Source organism: Phascolarctos cinereus, unplaced genomic scaffold (assembly GCF_003287225.1).
Source record: "Phascolarctos cinereus isolate Bilbo 61053 unplaced genomic scaffold, phaCin_HiC Scaffold_5;HRSCAF=322, whole genome shotgun sequence".
Taxonomy (NCBI): Eukaryota; Metazoa; Chordata; class Mammalia; order Diprotodontia; family Phascolarctidae; genus Phascolarctos; species Phascolarctos cinereus.
In genome coordinates, this window is record NW_027555958.1 from 299,376,802 (window position 1) to 299,391,185 (window position 14,384).

Sequence of the window (14,384 nt, forward strand, 5' to 3'; positions counted from 1 at the left end):
TTGCCCTTTTAGGGATCATGGTGCCCTACATACACCCAGCTGTTATTGGCAAGGGAATGGTGGGGATGTAGCTCTCTGCCAGAGCTCGGGGGCATTCCTTGTATACCTGGCGAGAAGGCAAGGGGGGGCAGCAGGCCCCTCCCAGGTGCCAAGGACTGGGACTACATAGAGCGAATGGAGTGCGCAGGCTCGACTCCCTCCTCCCTCTCCACCCTCCCCTGTCCCTCAGGCAAGTCCCAGGCGCTTGGCACCCCTGTACGCTCACGAGCGCGAGCCCAAGGATTATCTGCCCCTAGCTAGGGAGGGCAGGGGGAAAGTGAGAAGAGAGACTGGCCACGCGCCCTGGAAAATTCCACTCCCGGCTATGCCCCACCCCCTCGCCCCGGCGCGCACTCGCTCGCTCTCTAGCTCCCCCTCCCTTCCTGCGCCTTCCCCACCTTCCCGGCGGCCCCCGCGCGTGCAACATGGCGGCCTTCGTGAGGCAGGGAGTGTTCTCCCTGCCCCGGGCTTTGGGCTGGTGTTCTCGGCAGGTGGGTAGTCGCGGGGATTGGGGACGAGGAGGAGGTAGAGACTGGGTGGTGCTGACCCCTGCGGTGATATTCAGGTGAGCCCCAGCGGGGGAGAAACTCCGAGATCCTGCGGGGTGGCTTCATCTCTCCTGGTCTGTCTGGGTCAGCCTGAGGCTCCGAGGCCGAAACCGTAGAACTAATGAATGAGCATTTATTAAGCGCTTGCGGTATTCTAAGCGCTGGGGAGACAAATACGCAAAAGCAAGACATCCCTTGCTTTCCAGGGTTTTCTGTTCAACTAGGAGACAACACACTTAGAAGAGGTTCTAGCTGCAAGTCCGATGGTCCTCAAGGTGCAGCGGCAAAGCAGTTGACAATATTTCTTCTTTAGTCCACAAGCATTTATTGAGTGCCTACCATGGCCCAGGGATATACAGAAAGGCAAAAACAGTCTCGTCAAGGAGTTCACAATCTGATGGGGGGAGACAACATGCAGACAGCTAGGTGCAGATGAGGTATACGAGGTAAATATTAGGAGATGAAAGGCACTAGCGTCAAGGGGGATAGGGAAAGGCTTTTTGCAGAAAGTGGGATTTTAGCTGAGACTTGAAAGAAGCCAGGAGGTGAAGGTGAGAAAGGAGAGAATTCCAGGCTTGGGAGACAGTCTGTGAAAATGCAGGGACTTGGGAGATGGAGTGTCTTATTCAAGGAGGCCGGAATAAGTGTAGGGGAGTACAGTGTAAGAAGATTGGAAAGGTAGGAGAAGTTCTAGGTTAGGAAGAGCTTTAAAAACCTAAGGGATTTTTGAATTTGATTCTGGAGGGGACGTGGAGTCACTGGAGTTGATTGAATTAAGGGAGTGATGTGATCAGACTTGTGCTTCTTTACTGACATTTCATTGGTAAGACCATGTTGAGCCATTTGATAGTGCCAGGGACCTTGGGGATGAGAACTTTCTTTGCTGGGTCTTTCTTTCCAGTAGTTGTGGTTGTTGAGACAGGGGCTGAAGCTCCTGCATGAATTCAGAGGCATTGATTTCCTCAAGAGTTGCTCCCTTGAATGATTGGGGGAGACAGTTGTTCCTTTGGCTCTTAGATTTACCTGTTTAAGGTGGCAGTTAATAGGAAGGTAGTAATGGTAATGGTGGGATGGTCACAAGATACTAAGAAATCCCTCTATTTGGCATTCCCTCAGTAATCATATACTGAGTGTATATTCTGTTTCTCTGTTTTTGTTGATAGCCTCCCATCAATGAAGGCTGCTGGGATTGGGCTGGATACAGGTTGTACAGATAGGAGGAATGAGATTCCCCAGGCTTTTGGGCTCGGTGCCCTGAAGTGTCTATAACCAGAGTGTGAGCAGAAGTGATGGTTGAGGAGCAGGAGGTTGACCTAAGGTACATGCTACCTTTTTTCTCCAGGTGGGCACCCTGCTGCTGTTGAGGTATGAGAGATTTAGACCCCTCAAGGACCAGAGTATAGGATGGGGTCATCTGGAATGAATTCATAGACTCAAGCATTCTTTAAGGCAAGGTGGCAAAGATTTATTGTGATGCTATACAGCAGGCAAGGATTCTCAAGGAACCTGCCATGGTGAGCAGAGCTCCTTAGGGAACTTGCAACCTACCAGGAATGATGCTAAAGCTTATATAGGAAAACTAGTGAATTATGTGCCACTTATGCTTAATTAGGTGATTGCATACAACCTTGGTCACAGGCATCATTTATTACTGGAAACTGGGGAGGGGAGTTTCCTAAGGGGTGTGTTTTTTGGTCTGTTATGTTTGTAACAAGATAGTTTCAGGAGCTGACGTCTATAACTTGACCTCTGGATTGTATATGTAACTGTTGGCATCAGTAATTGATAGTTCTGCTGGTACAAGATAGTCCTGTTCATACAAGGGAAATTCTACAGAGGTCAGCTTGTTCTTGTAACAGGGAGAGAGAGTTTGCCTCACTGGGCCCACTCATGAGTTATTGCCAGAGATAGGGTCTTTGAACTGGAGGGGGATAGTGTTTCTGAGGCCAGGGAGAAATTGGAATCCAAGCACAGGCACCTAAGCACCCCATCACTGCTGCTTCAAGCTAGGCTGGAGTGCCTGCTTCCTGGCAGTTAGCAGAGTTTGAACTTTTGCCCTCTTCTTCCCCATCCTCCCAAACCCTTCCCTTCAAAGTAGTGGGAAGAAAGGAGACCAGAATTCTTCAGGGTTGTGGCTTGAGCAAACCCCATGGTTCTAATGTAATCCCACACCCCTTTTGGGTTCCCAAGCTTAATGGGATGCTCATGGTTCCTGCCCTGCAGAGCCAGAAGTCAAATTATGCAATCTTTTGGGGTCCTGCCTTCCTCCTTTATAAAATAAGGGGGTTGCGCTATAAACTCCATTTGCCATTTAAAGACCTCCCTTTCTGTGCTTAGAATGCAAGCATACTTTCTGTGATCCAGCTAAACTGTCCTTGCTATTCCTTATACATTGCATTCTATCTCCTATTTCTCTGCCTTTGCATAAGCTGTCCCTTCTCACCAGTGCAGGGTTCTTAGAAACCCTGGCTACTCCCGGAGCCCAGGTCAAGGGCCACATCCTCCCTGTTGCGTTTTTGGATCTCACCACCCTCCACCTCCAAATTACCTTCTATCTAACTTTGTGTGAGTATATGTGTATACTTTTGTTTCTCCAGTTAGAATTGAAGTTCTTTAAGGAAAAGAGCTGTGTCATTTTTGGTTTGGTCCCCATGTCACCTCGAACCGACAGATAGGCTGGGAATAGGATTCATCAGGGCTTGTGAGCAACTGTCTAGGTATTCTATAAGGTCTCTCCAGCTTGATCAGTAACGCAGATGAAAATTCATCTTTGCAGAGATTGTTGGCAAATGCAAAGAAGTAGAATGTATGCACGCTGTGTTATTTTTGAGGGGGCACCCAATAGAGAAAGGTTTTTCAGCTAAAAGTATTCAGTTAAGTTCCATAGACAACAATTATGTATCTACTTTTTCACTGAGCTAGGTCCTCCCAATACAAGGATGAAAAATAGCACATCCTTTCCCTGGCCCAAGGGAGTTTAAATCTGACAGGATATACACAAGTAAATATGATACAAGATAAAATATGATAGAGGGGGAAAAGAAAACCATGTAAAGTACCTTAGGAAAGATACGGACAGAATCCTGTAGGAAAGTTTGAGCTTTCGTTTGGGGAGATTAGGTATGACTTTGTGGAGGAAGCAATACTTGGACTGGATCTTAATGGAAGAATTTTAAGGTAGGGATGTAGGAGTGCATGCCAGGCATAATAAACAGACTGGACAAATACACTGAGGCAGGAGAACTGGATGATTTTTAAAAACTAGTAGCCCGATTTGGTAAGCAACAAGTATTTATTGTTTCAAACACTTAATAAATGCTTGTTGCTTACCGAAGGCCATTGAAAAAGTGGTTCTTGAACTTAGCCTTGACAAAAACTAGGGGTTCCAATAGGCTGAGGTGGTAAGGAGAACATTGCAGACAACTATTATGTATAGGGAAAAGCAAGGTCATTTTTGCTGAAGTATACAGGATGTGAATGAATGAATGAATTTTTAAAATTATTAAGCACTTATTACATATTAAGCACTGTGCTAAGCCTTGGCAATACAAATACAATCAATAAATGGCTAATTGAGCAAGCACCTATTTATTATATGCCAGGCACTGGCTAAATACTGGGGGATGAAAACAGAGACAAAAGACAGTCTCAGCCCTTAAGGAGCTTACAATCTAATGGGAGAGACAACAACATGCAAACATATATACAAAACAAACAGGATAAATAGGAAGAAATTAACAGAGGAAAGGCACTAGAATTGAGAAGGATTGGAGAAGACTTACAGTAAAAGATGGAAGTTTAGTTAGGATTTAAAGGAAGCTAGAGAGATAAGTAGGGTTCAGTAGACAAAGTGGAGGAAGGAGAACATTCCAGGCTTAGGGGACAACCAGAGAAAATTCCCAAAGCTGAGAGATGGAGTGCCTTGTTTATGGGACAGCCAGGAGGCTAGTGTCAAAGACAGTCTCTTTTCTTGTGGAATTACTACTTATAAAGAGGAGAGGTGGGCAGAGAGGGGTGTATTTGTTCAGCAAGTTACAGAATGGATAAGTGGAGCTTTATGGAAAGTAGATTGACACATTTTTCTTTCCAATATGAATGACAGTATCAATTTGATTATGGTTCTAAAACTGGAAAGGGGGTGGCAGTCTTAGAGCTGAGGGTGGACATCAGGTAGCAAAGCTACTGGTGAGAAGGTGAAAGACAGTTGGAGGAGTAATATGTAATTAGCCCAGAAAAGCAGGCTGGAGTCAGACTTTAAATTGACAAATTGAGGATTTTGTATTTTATCCTAGGGATATTGGGGAACCACTGTTGCTTCTTAAGCAGGAATGTGACATGGTCAGATTTGTGCTTTAGGAATATCATTTGGGCAGCTTTGTAGAGGATCAATTGGAAAAGCTAGACTGGAGAAGAAGTAAAGGGGAATGGGGTAAAATAATACAGAAAAAGATAGGTTGGAGCCAGACTTTGAAGAGTTTTAATTCTAGGCTAAAGAGTATATATTTTATTTTGTAAGCAATAGGGAGTTCTCCAGGTGTTTGAGCAGGAAAATGGCATGGTCACACCTATGCCTTGATGACAGAATGCATATTTGTGCTAGTCTGAAATGAAACAGATGACAGCATGTACTGTGATACTGCCATCCCTCTTCTCTCTCTCTCTTTTTTTTTTTTGCTAGGCTATGGAGTTAAGTGACTTGCTCAGGGTCACATAGCTAGTAAGTGTCATGTGTCTGAGGCCAGATTTGAACTGAGGTCCTCCTGACTTCAGGGCCGGTGCTTTAGCCACTGTGCCACTTAGCTGCTCCCTCCCGCCTTCTCTTTATTTGGCACCATGATGTCTGCCCATAGTAAAAACTCAGGGAATGCTTCTTTACTAACTCACAGGTGTTTGAGAGGCAGAGTTTTTTTCAAGGGGATAAAGCATGTTTGTTTGTTTCTTCCTACTTCTAGAGTTTAGAAGTCTCATTCTGTCTAGCCCTAGAGACCCAGCCCATCACTGTGATCCCAGTGAGGACCAAGAAGCGCTTTATACCCCCTGTTTATGAACCTAAATACAAAACTGAGAAGGAGTTTCGGGAGCATGCCCGTGCAGCAGGAATTGTCATCCCCAAAGAACGTCTTGAGCGTCCCATTCATTTGGCCTGCACAGGTAGGGAACCAGGATCCTGGGACCCAGACTGACCACATCTGATCCCAGTGATCTCCTTGGAAGTGGAGACTCTTCAATTAAGATGAGTAAGGCTGAGATCAGTTCAGCCTTTATTTAGTCTTTACATAAATCCCTATTTCCTAAGCACTTTTCTATCTTTTACCTTGATATATTTTCACCCCATCTTTGAGTAGCAGAAAGGAGTGGGAATAAAACTTACCTTTTTCCTGAAGAGGAAACTGAGGCCCAGAAAAGGGATGTGCCCAAGGTCACAGTGTAAGAACTGAGACCTCAGCTCAGTCTTCCTGATGCCTAGCCTGAAGCTCTTTCCCCAAAGAACATACTGCCTCTTGTTCTTACTGCCTCTTTGGAGTGCACAGAGCCTAACAAATTCACATAATTTCATTAGCCTCTTTAACACAGTATACTGAAGACTCCTGATTTTTATGACCCCTTAGCCTTTTCCTCCTTTCTCCTCACCATCATATCCTCTTTCTTCCTTCCCTTCACAGCTGGCATTTTTGATGCTTATGTTCCTCCTGAGGGGGATGCTCGCCTCACAACCCTCTCCAAGGCTGGTCTGAAACAGAAGACAGAGAAGCTAAAACAGAGTGTGGCCTCACAGTTGGCGTAAGTGTGTGAGATGATGAGGTTTAACCTGGACACAGCTTCCTACTTTAGCAGTCAGGTATTTTATTCCCAAAAGGAGCATCTTTAGTTCCTTATGATTTGGATTAGGCAAACCTTTCATAGTCTAACAGAACTACTTGGAAACCGGTTTAGGAAGTTAATAGAAAGCAGTGTCGTGTCTTTTATTCTTGGTATCTCAGCTTTCTTATCATTTCTTCATCTAGACTTGGGATCATCCTCTTAAATTTTACATTTTAGGGGTTAGAAACAGAGAATTAGAACTAGAAGGGATCTTAATGACCACCTAGTTCAAAATTCTCATTTGGTAGAAAAGGAAATTGAGGCTCATGGAGCTGATGTTGCTTGTTAGGGTTCGCTCAGTTAGTGGCAGAGCTGGGACCAGAACCCAGGTCTGCTAATTCCCAGCCCAGTGATCTTCCTACTAGGTTGGTATTTCTCCAGCTGTGCTGCAAGAAACCCTGAAACACCCCAAGTTGTCTTAAATAAACTTTATGTTGTTTGCTAATAGTCATTAAAATAATAATTTTAGAGGATTTTACTACAAGAGTTCTATCACAGTTTTATTTAAACTGAAGGCTTCTACCACTGAGGAAAAGCTTGAGAACCACATCTGCTAAAAAAGAAACCTCTGCAGTGAAGGCAGGGCCACTGTGATAGGATTGAATTAGCTTTACCATTGTACAGGCTATACCTGGAATGCAGGTTGTCTCAGGTTTTGAGTAGGCTTGTGATAATGGAGATTCTTGGTTCCCACCTACTTGTCTATCCTTTAGAGGCAGGATTGCTTGGTAGATAGAGAGCTGCTATTGGAATCAAGAATTGGAGTTCAGTCCTGCCTCGGATGCTTACTACTTGTGTGATCCTGAGAAAATCTCTTAAAATTTCTGAGTGTCCGTTTCCTTGCCTGGAAAATAAGAGTAATTATACCTGTACAGTCACCTGTCTCATGAGGTTGTTGTAAGGCTCTAATGAGATCATGTGTGTAAAGTGCTTTGCAGACCTTGAAGTGCTATTTTAAAAATAGCTATTAAAAACATTTTTTCCCGCATTTTGCATCGTATCTTATAAAATTGTTTTCATGCTTCCCCCCGCAGAATTCGGAAAGTGAAAGAATATGATGCTGATTTCCAAATCAAGACCTTCCCAGAAAAAGCCCAGCAGATCTTTGTTGAAGCTCATCAGTGCCTCAATATGTGAGTCAGAGCAGTGTCTGCATCTGTGTGCCTTGTTGCAAGGTTCTCAGTGTACCACAGATTATTCTGCCTAGATTGGGGAACACTGGTTTTTGGAATTCCTGGACTCTCCTGGGGGCACAGTCAGCTGCTGATAAACCTCAGGCTCAGTCATTGACCTGTTGTGGAAGTTGGCAGAGTAGTAATTCTGAAAACAGAGACAAGATGATATTCATTTCCAAAGAACATAGAGATAGGATTAATGCTCCTGAAATATCTTTAAATGTTTGGCCTACATTATTTGCTATTGCAAATAGAGTTGGAAGTAAACTTAAGATATTTAAAGGGGATAGAAGGCCAAGCCATACTAGAAATCTACGAATTTCTTCTAATGTCATTGGCTATGCCAGACCACATTTTCTGAGAAGAAATCAACTACAAACCCCTCATGAGACATTTCACTGAACCTTGATGCCAAATAATTTTCTCTGCTCCTGAAATTTCAAGGCTCTTTTTTATTCTTCCGTTGGGTCTCAGATTTTTAAAGGATATTTTGTTGTGTAGCTCAATTGGTTTCAGATCCTTATCACTGCAAAGCTCTAAATCCATAGCACAGAAAGCAGAAACCAGTGACATATTTCTTTTCTTCTTTAGCTCAGACCATGACCGACTTCATGCCCTGGTGACTGAGCGCTGCTTCCCGGTAGGTCTCTTCCTTGCTTAGGGCCAAGCAGGCTTCAGGCATCACCTCTGTATGTGTTTGTTTGTTTGTTTTTAGAAAAGATCATTGTCAGAGGTACGAGGAGATTGGTGTACCAGCTTTCATCTCATAATTTTTGTTTAAACATTGATGACTTAAGTAATAAAAAATAATTACATCATATATTCATATGGCACTTACAGCTTCATAAAGGGCTTGTCTTAATAGCTTGCATTTGTATAGCACATATATACAGCACATTATATTGCAAAATACTTTTCCTACTTTACTTCATTTGTTGCTCAGAGCAACTCTGTGATGTAGATGCTGTTATTATCTATTTCACAGATGAGGAAATTAAGTGACTTTTCCAGAGTCGTACATCTAGTCAATACCCAAGGCAGGATTTGAACTCAGGTCTTCCTGACTAGTATGCCTGTCCTCTGCTTACTATATTGTGCTGTCTTGGACTATAGTCAGACACAAATCCCACTGTGTACACAGGGTACTTGGAGTATATAATAGAATAGATATGTTTCCTTCTCTAGAACTACTTACACTTACATAAATGCTCGTTGCTTACAGTACTGTATGTCATTCAGATACTCTTGGGGCGTATCAAAGAAAGTTGTAATCTTTGCCTAGGAGTACTAGTTGGGAAAACAGAGAGCAACCATGGAATCAATAGAAATATAGGCAGTAATCAGCAAATTCTAAAAGAACATGGAGAGAAGAGACTGGGTCAAATACTTTGACAGTTTGGAGAATGGGTTGGGTCAATATGGAGAGGTTTCCTGGAAGAGGTGGACTTTGAACTTTTATTACTGTAACAGGGAAGATGTGGCAGGAGGCCATTCCAGAACTTAAGCAAAGGCTCAGAGGTGAGAAAAAGAAGCCCTGAAGAAGATGGGACAGTTGAGAGGAAACTTAACTGAAAAGGACAGTGTTGGGTACAGGATTGTAGGAAGTATGAGGCAATATGGCAGTGTCAACTGCTATAGAAGGAGAAACATCTCATGTGATTTTCTATAAAAACAGGAAATGGTATGGGACATTCAGCTTAAAACAGTACGTTGGAGCTTTGTGGAATCTCTGGAACCACCAAGGGCAGTTCATGTTCGCTGCCCAAATATGGTGAGCGAGGGCAACATATATGGCCAGGTCACCGTCCGCATGCACACTCGCCAGGTAAGGGGACCACTTTTCCCATGCCACCTTGTTGTACAGATTGTACAACTTCACACAGCAACAGGTTCCAAAGGTTCTAGAATGTACTCAGCCCTGTATTTAGTGCCTTCTCCTTCTACTACCACCATCATAAGACAGAACTGGTAGGAAGCCTCACCTTCTACTGACTTTTTTCTTTTTTTTTCTCTACTGACTTGTGACATCCTGGGTTAGTTGATGGAATTTGTACAAGATAGAAAGATTGTCCCAAGCTAGCCCCTGTGTGTTTTCCCTTTTCTTTTCTCCTGACTTCCTTCAAGAACTTTCCATGGGCTAAAGGACCAATTTTTCATTCCTACAGACCCTGGCTATCTATGACCGGTTTGGGCGGTTGATGTATGGACAAGAAGATGTGCCCAAGGATGTGTTGGAGTATGTGGTTTTTGAGAGACACTTAACAAACCCATATGGGGCCTGGAGAATGCATGGCAAAATTGTCCCTGCCTGGGCCCCTTCTAAGGAACCCATCCCTAAGGTAACATACCTGGGTGCCTAATTGGGTAGACTGTTCCAGGTGCTTTGGCTTCTCAAGCCAGAGTGTGAGGCTCCACCTGGTGGGGAGAAGTGGCAATGTAATAGCCAAAAATAGAATTGCTAAAGATATCAGAGATACCATCTTGTATTTGCCTTGGGCAAGGTGAAGTTTGAATCTGCTTTCTGTTCTTTCAGACGGTGATGATCCCTGGTCCCAAACTCCAACCATGGGAAGAATATGAAGAGATGAATGTGGAAGTTCAAAAGCCTCAGCCAGTTCAGTGGCACAAGTAGGGTGGAATGGGAAGGTCTGGTCTGGTGATTTAGTGTTGGAATGTTTCACAGAGTATCTGAAACCAAGTCTTCCAAATGTTATGGCTCCTGGGAGCAAGAAGGAAGCCACCCTCAGCTACCTTTCAGTTCAAGAAAGAGGGGCAATTGTTTTAAATAAAACCCTGTCAGGGTTTCGGACTAGTTTTAATGGGTTCTATAGTTTCTAGTCATCCAGGATGGGTTGTCAGTCTGGATTGGAAATGAAATTTGAAATGGGAGATATAGCAGCCACAGGAATGGGGGAGAGAGTTCGATATGAGTGATGTGACATTAACCAAGACAGTATAATAAACCTATAGGATAGACTTTTAATCTTTCAGTTGTCTTCATCAGGTTCCTAATGATCATTTACACCCCAGCAAGAGCCTAGCATGTAAACTTGGAGGAGAAGGGGGTCTAGGGTAGGCTAGTCTTAACTGGGAAATCAGTCTGCAAGATTTCGTTACACGTATCAGTACCTCTTGGCCATGGTGACCACCAGAACGTAGTAACGTGTTCTGGTTTTCTCCTTCCTGTCACAAGTGTAAGAAAAAGAGAGGAATCAAACTCATATAAGAAGCCAGTAGACCTTTGCAGTAGGGAATTTAATACTGTATCCCCAAACCCATTAGTACCAAAAAGAACTTTTAGGGTTTCCCATTCTGCTTTGTTTTTGAACTATCAGTGTGATACCTGAAATCATCATCTTTGACCCATACATAGTCCTTTGAGGAAACAGCTTTGGTTTCTGATGTGCAGTTCTCCTCAGCCTAAGGCTGCCTCTGTTATTTATTTTCTGTGTAAAAATGGATTCCTTTTTCCAGGAAAAGGCTCAAATCTGTCATTCCACAGTGAAGGGATGAGGGTGTGGAGGAATTTGCTTTGGATAGACAGGAGACTGATTTTCAACTGGCTTTGCCTTAGTTTGGAAAGTTCAAGCAGAGGCTGGACGTAGTCTAGTAGCAAAGTTTAAATATTCAAACCTTCTAAAACCACCACATCAGCCTGGTCTCATGGAAGCAGAAGTTTGACTTTCAGACAGCTATGCAGGAAAGCTCTTTGGCTGCAGAAACAAAGGCCCAATCCAACCTGCCTTATGAAAGGAATAGTGATCCTGGCCATTTGATGTCATCCTCTCCCAGTCTCCTCATACAGCTTTTCTTTAGCTGAGTCCTTAGCCATTTTGTCTTGATAGGTACAATCTTATAGGGTTAATGTACATATGGCATCGTTAGGGGATGGTAACAGTTAATTTACCTGATGAAACAAAAAGAAGTGCTCAGAGTAAGAATAGACCTAGGAAATATGACATAATAGAAGATAATCTTGGGAGGTGGAGATTGGAGAAACAAAAATATCCCTTTAATGAACAACGAAGGAATTGGTTCTCTCTAGATGTGAGGAAATCTATCACATGTATTTTTTCAGGGAGGGGAAATATCCTTGTCCCATTCCCCAAGACCTGTATTACTGAGCTAGGAGATTCCTAAATATCCATGTACTTGCTCACCATTAGGGAGCAGAGGATAAATGTAATTTCATTTCCCTTTGATACCAAATCTGCCAGTGAGTGGATGGCCCCAGATGTTAAGGCAGTAATGAAAGGGCCAAGCAGGAAGCCATCTGTCATTCCATCAGAAAAGGGCACGTTGTCAGAGGAGCAGCCAGACTCACCTTGGGCTCCCCCATGCCCCTCTGGCAAATGTGTTTGTCCTACTTCTCTTTGTTAACTGATCCCATTTCACTTTGAGGAAAGAAATTGTTACCAGTAAGCTGAAATCAGCTGTGATGGTCAAGAAAATATGTTCTTCATTTCTGGCCCTATACACTATATTGTAGAAAGGACAGTAGACAATTTTGTTATTCAGAGACAGACCATATCATAGTACACTTTATGGGATGAGTAGGCTTAGCAAGTACAAACTGGCCCAGACTACAGTCTGGACCCCAGCCAGAGTCTAAAGCAACCTACAGTTTCTGTTATTTAAGACCAGGACAAGGGTCAGCACAGGCTGGGTAGAAGCAATCAGTGAGCATGAGGTCACCCAGTCCTAGACGTGGGTGCAAGGTATTACTAATTACTATTTTCTCTCTTCATTTTCCTCACTTTTGGAGAGGATATTTTGCTCTGTCGCTATAGAGAGCCCAGGGTTTGAAAAAGGCATTTACCCTTTTTTTTTTTAAAGAAATGTTTTATTGATACCTTTTTGTCCTTAGATCACAATCATTCCCCACTTCAGGGAGCTTATTCCTGAAAAGAGCATCTTTGTCCATCTCATAACCCACTTGGCAGAAGTCAGTCCTTTGTTTTTGTTCAGTGCTGTCTGATTCTTTGTGACTCCATTTGGGGTTCTCTTGGCAAAGACACCGGAGTGGTTTGCCATTTCCTTCTCCAGCTCATTTTACAGATGAGGGAACTGAGGCAACCAGGGTAAAGTGACTTGCCCAGTGTCATTTGAATTCAGATCTTTCTGATTCCAGGATTGGCTTTCTATCTCTTGTACCACGTAGCTGCCCAAGTCAGTCCTAGGCAGAGCTAGAAACCCAGGACACCTGGGAGCCTTTCCTTCCCCCTTTCCCTATGTTAGGTATCATCCTATGGGATTCTTTCTTTACCAAAGATGACACGCACATCAGTGCAGGTGCAGCTTGAGGATATGCTATACCTAGGACTGTGGTCTCTATAGTTTGTTATGTTAGTCCCAGGAACCCCTGCTGGACTGGGCCTGTGTGTTTTACCTCTCCCCTGCCTCCCCCTTTCCTCTCTGCTAGTCTTGGAATTCTCTAATCTCATACTGTTCAGGCAGGTGTGGTTCTGAAAATAGCTTTAAGGGAGTATAGGGCAAATCCTGAGGAGGCCCTTTTGGATTCTTAAGATTAGGATTCTTTGTTTTTACTTACACAAAGTACTTAACCAGCCCCTGTGGTACTTCAGAAAAGTGGAAAAGCAGTACTTAGTGGCAGTAGCTGTTAGCTGTAGACTGGACCTCCCTGCCTTTGAGTATCCTCTTCCTTCTTTGGGAGTGAGGGTATGAACACAAGCATAAAGCCAGTTTACTAGTCTGGGGCAAGTGATTTGGAGTGGTTCCAGCACTGATGCAAGAAGTGCTGTTTGGTCTCCTTCCTGGTAGAACTAGGAAGGAGGTCACTGAGATCAAAGAATGGTAAAGGGTTGAGGGGAAGGAGAGAAAAGAGAATTGTGATGAAGCAAGCTGTTTCCCTTCCAAACAAACTTTAGAAGAGAAACTGCCTTCAAGACAACAAGGTTGAGATAGGGTCCCCAGGAGGACAACCTAGTGAGCTGGGGAAAAGATACTTGAGGAAGAAATCTATTCTGACACAACTGGGGAAGAAGACTTTGTTTTTTCTTGACCCTCCCCTTGGGGGAGGGATTACCAAGCATTATTGTGAATGCCTGGTGGTGAACCTACTTTAGTAATTTTAAAGAAAATGCATTGTTTTCCTTATCTGTGGCAGGCCCTACGATCAATAAATCTGAAAGCAGATAGGGAAAAAATAAACAAAAGTCAATATGAGAGATTAAGGCATTCTTAGCAGGTTTTAGTCTTTTGCGTAATTATCAGGTGAAAACTTCACTTAACTAGCTCCTAACCCACCCATTGTAGTCTTCCTGACTGTGGGGACCTTGTTTCTATCCTGGGTATAGGACGGCTCTGTCAGTATAACAGGGCAGAAATCCTAGGGCAGATGTGACTGACCCAAGTGTTACAAATTTCTGGTATGGTTTGATTTGTGTGTGTGTGTTCACAAAGACATTTGAACTATGCCATTTGTATACTTCAGCATAGACCTGGGGGACCTGTTGGAAATAGGTGGGCAGGGCATGTCAACTTCCCAGCACACACCACTGACATAAATGAAGAATCAAAACTCAAAGACTAATGATTAGCAGGGAAGGTGTTGCATAGCCTGGTAGACTGGGAGGTTCTCCAGAAGTGTTTGTTCTCTTGGTGGGAAGAGGCAAGTGGGAGACTAAAAGGTGTAGTTTATATAGCTGGAAAATCAAAACCACTGGAGAATTCAGGTCTGACTTATAGTAATTCCTCTAAAATCAGTTTGCTTAGGAGCAGCGAGGTGGTGCAGTGGATA

At 43.5% G+C, this 14,384-nt stretch overlaps 1 protein-coding gene across 3 annotated transcripts; it reads left to right on the forward strand.

The window, feature by feature from the left end:
- Positions 1 to 349: 349 nt before the first annotated feature.
- On the forward strand, positions 350 to 10,607 carry MRPL45 (mitochondrial ribosomal protein L45). Of its 3 annotated transcripts, none has more exons than XM_078156010.1 (8): positions 350 to 530; positions 5,565 to 5,738; positions 6,251 to 6,368; positions 7,484 to 7,582; positions 8,216 to 8,264; positions 9,300 to 9,449; positions 9,790 to 9,963; positions 10,158 to 10,607. In XM_078156010.1, the coding sequence occupies exons 1-8, from the start codon at positions 365 to 367 to the stop codon at positions 10,254 to 10,256; spliced, it is 1,029 nt and encodes a 342-aa protein (XP_078012136.1). In that variant the 5' UTR covers positions 350 to 364; the 3' UTR covers positions 10,257 to 10,607. The 3 variants fall into 3 exon arrangements, with proteins under 3 accessions (XP_078012136.1, XP_078012137.1, XP_020853360.1); XM_020997701.1 differs by having other exon boundaries at positions 423 to 530; positions 5,540 to 5,738; XM_078156011.1 differs by lacking the exon at positions 5,565 to 5,738.
- The last annotated feature ends 3,777 nt before the right edge of the window (positions 10,608 to 14,384 follow it).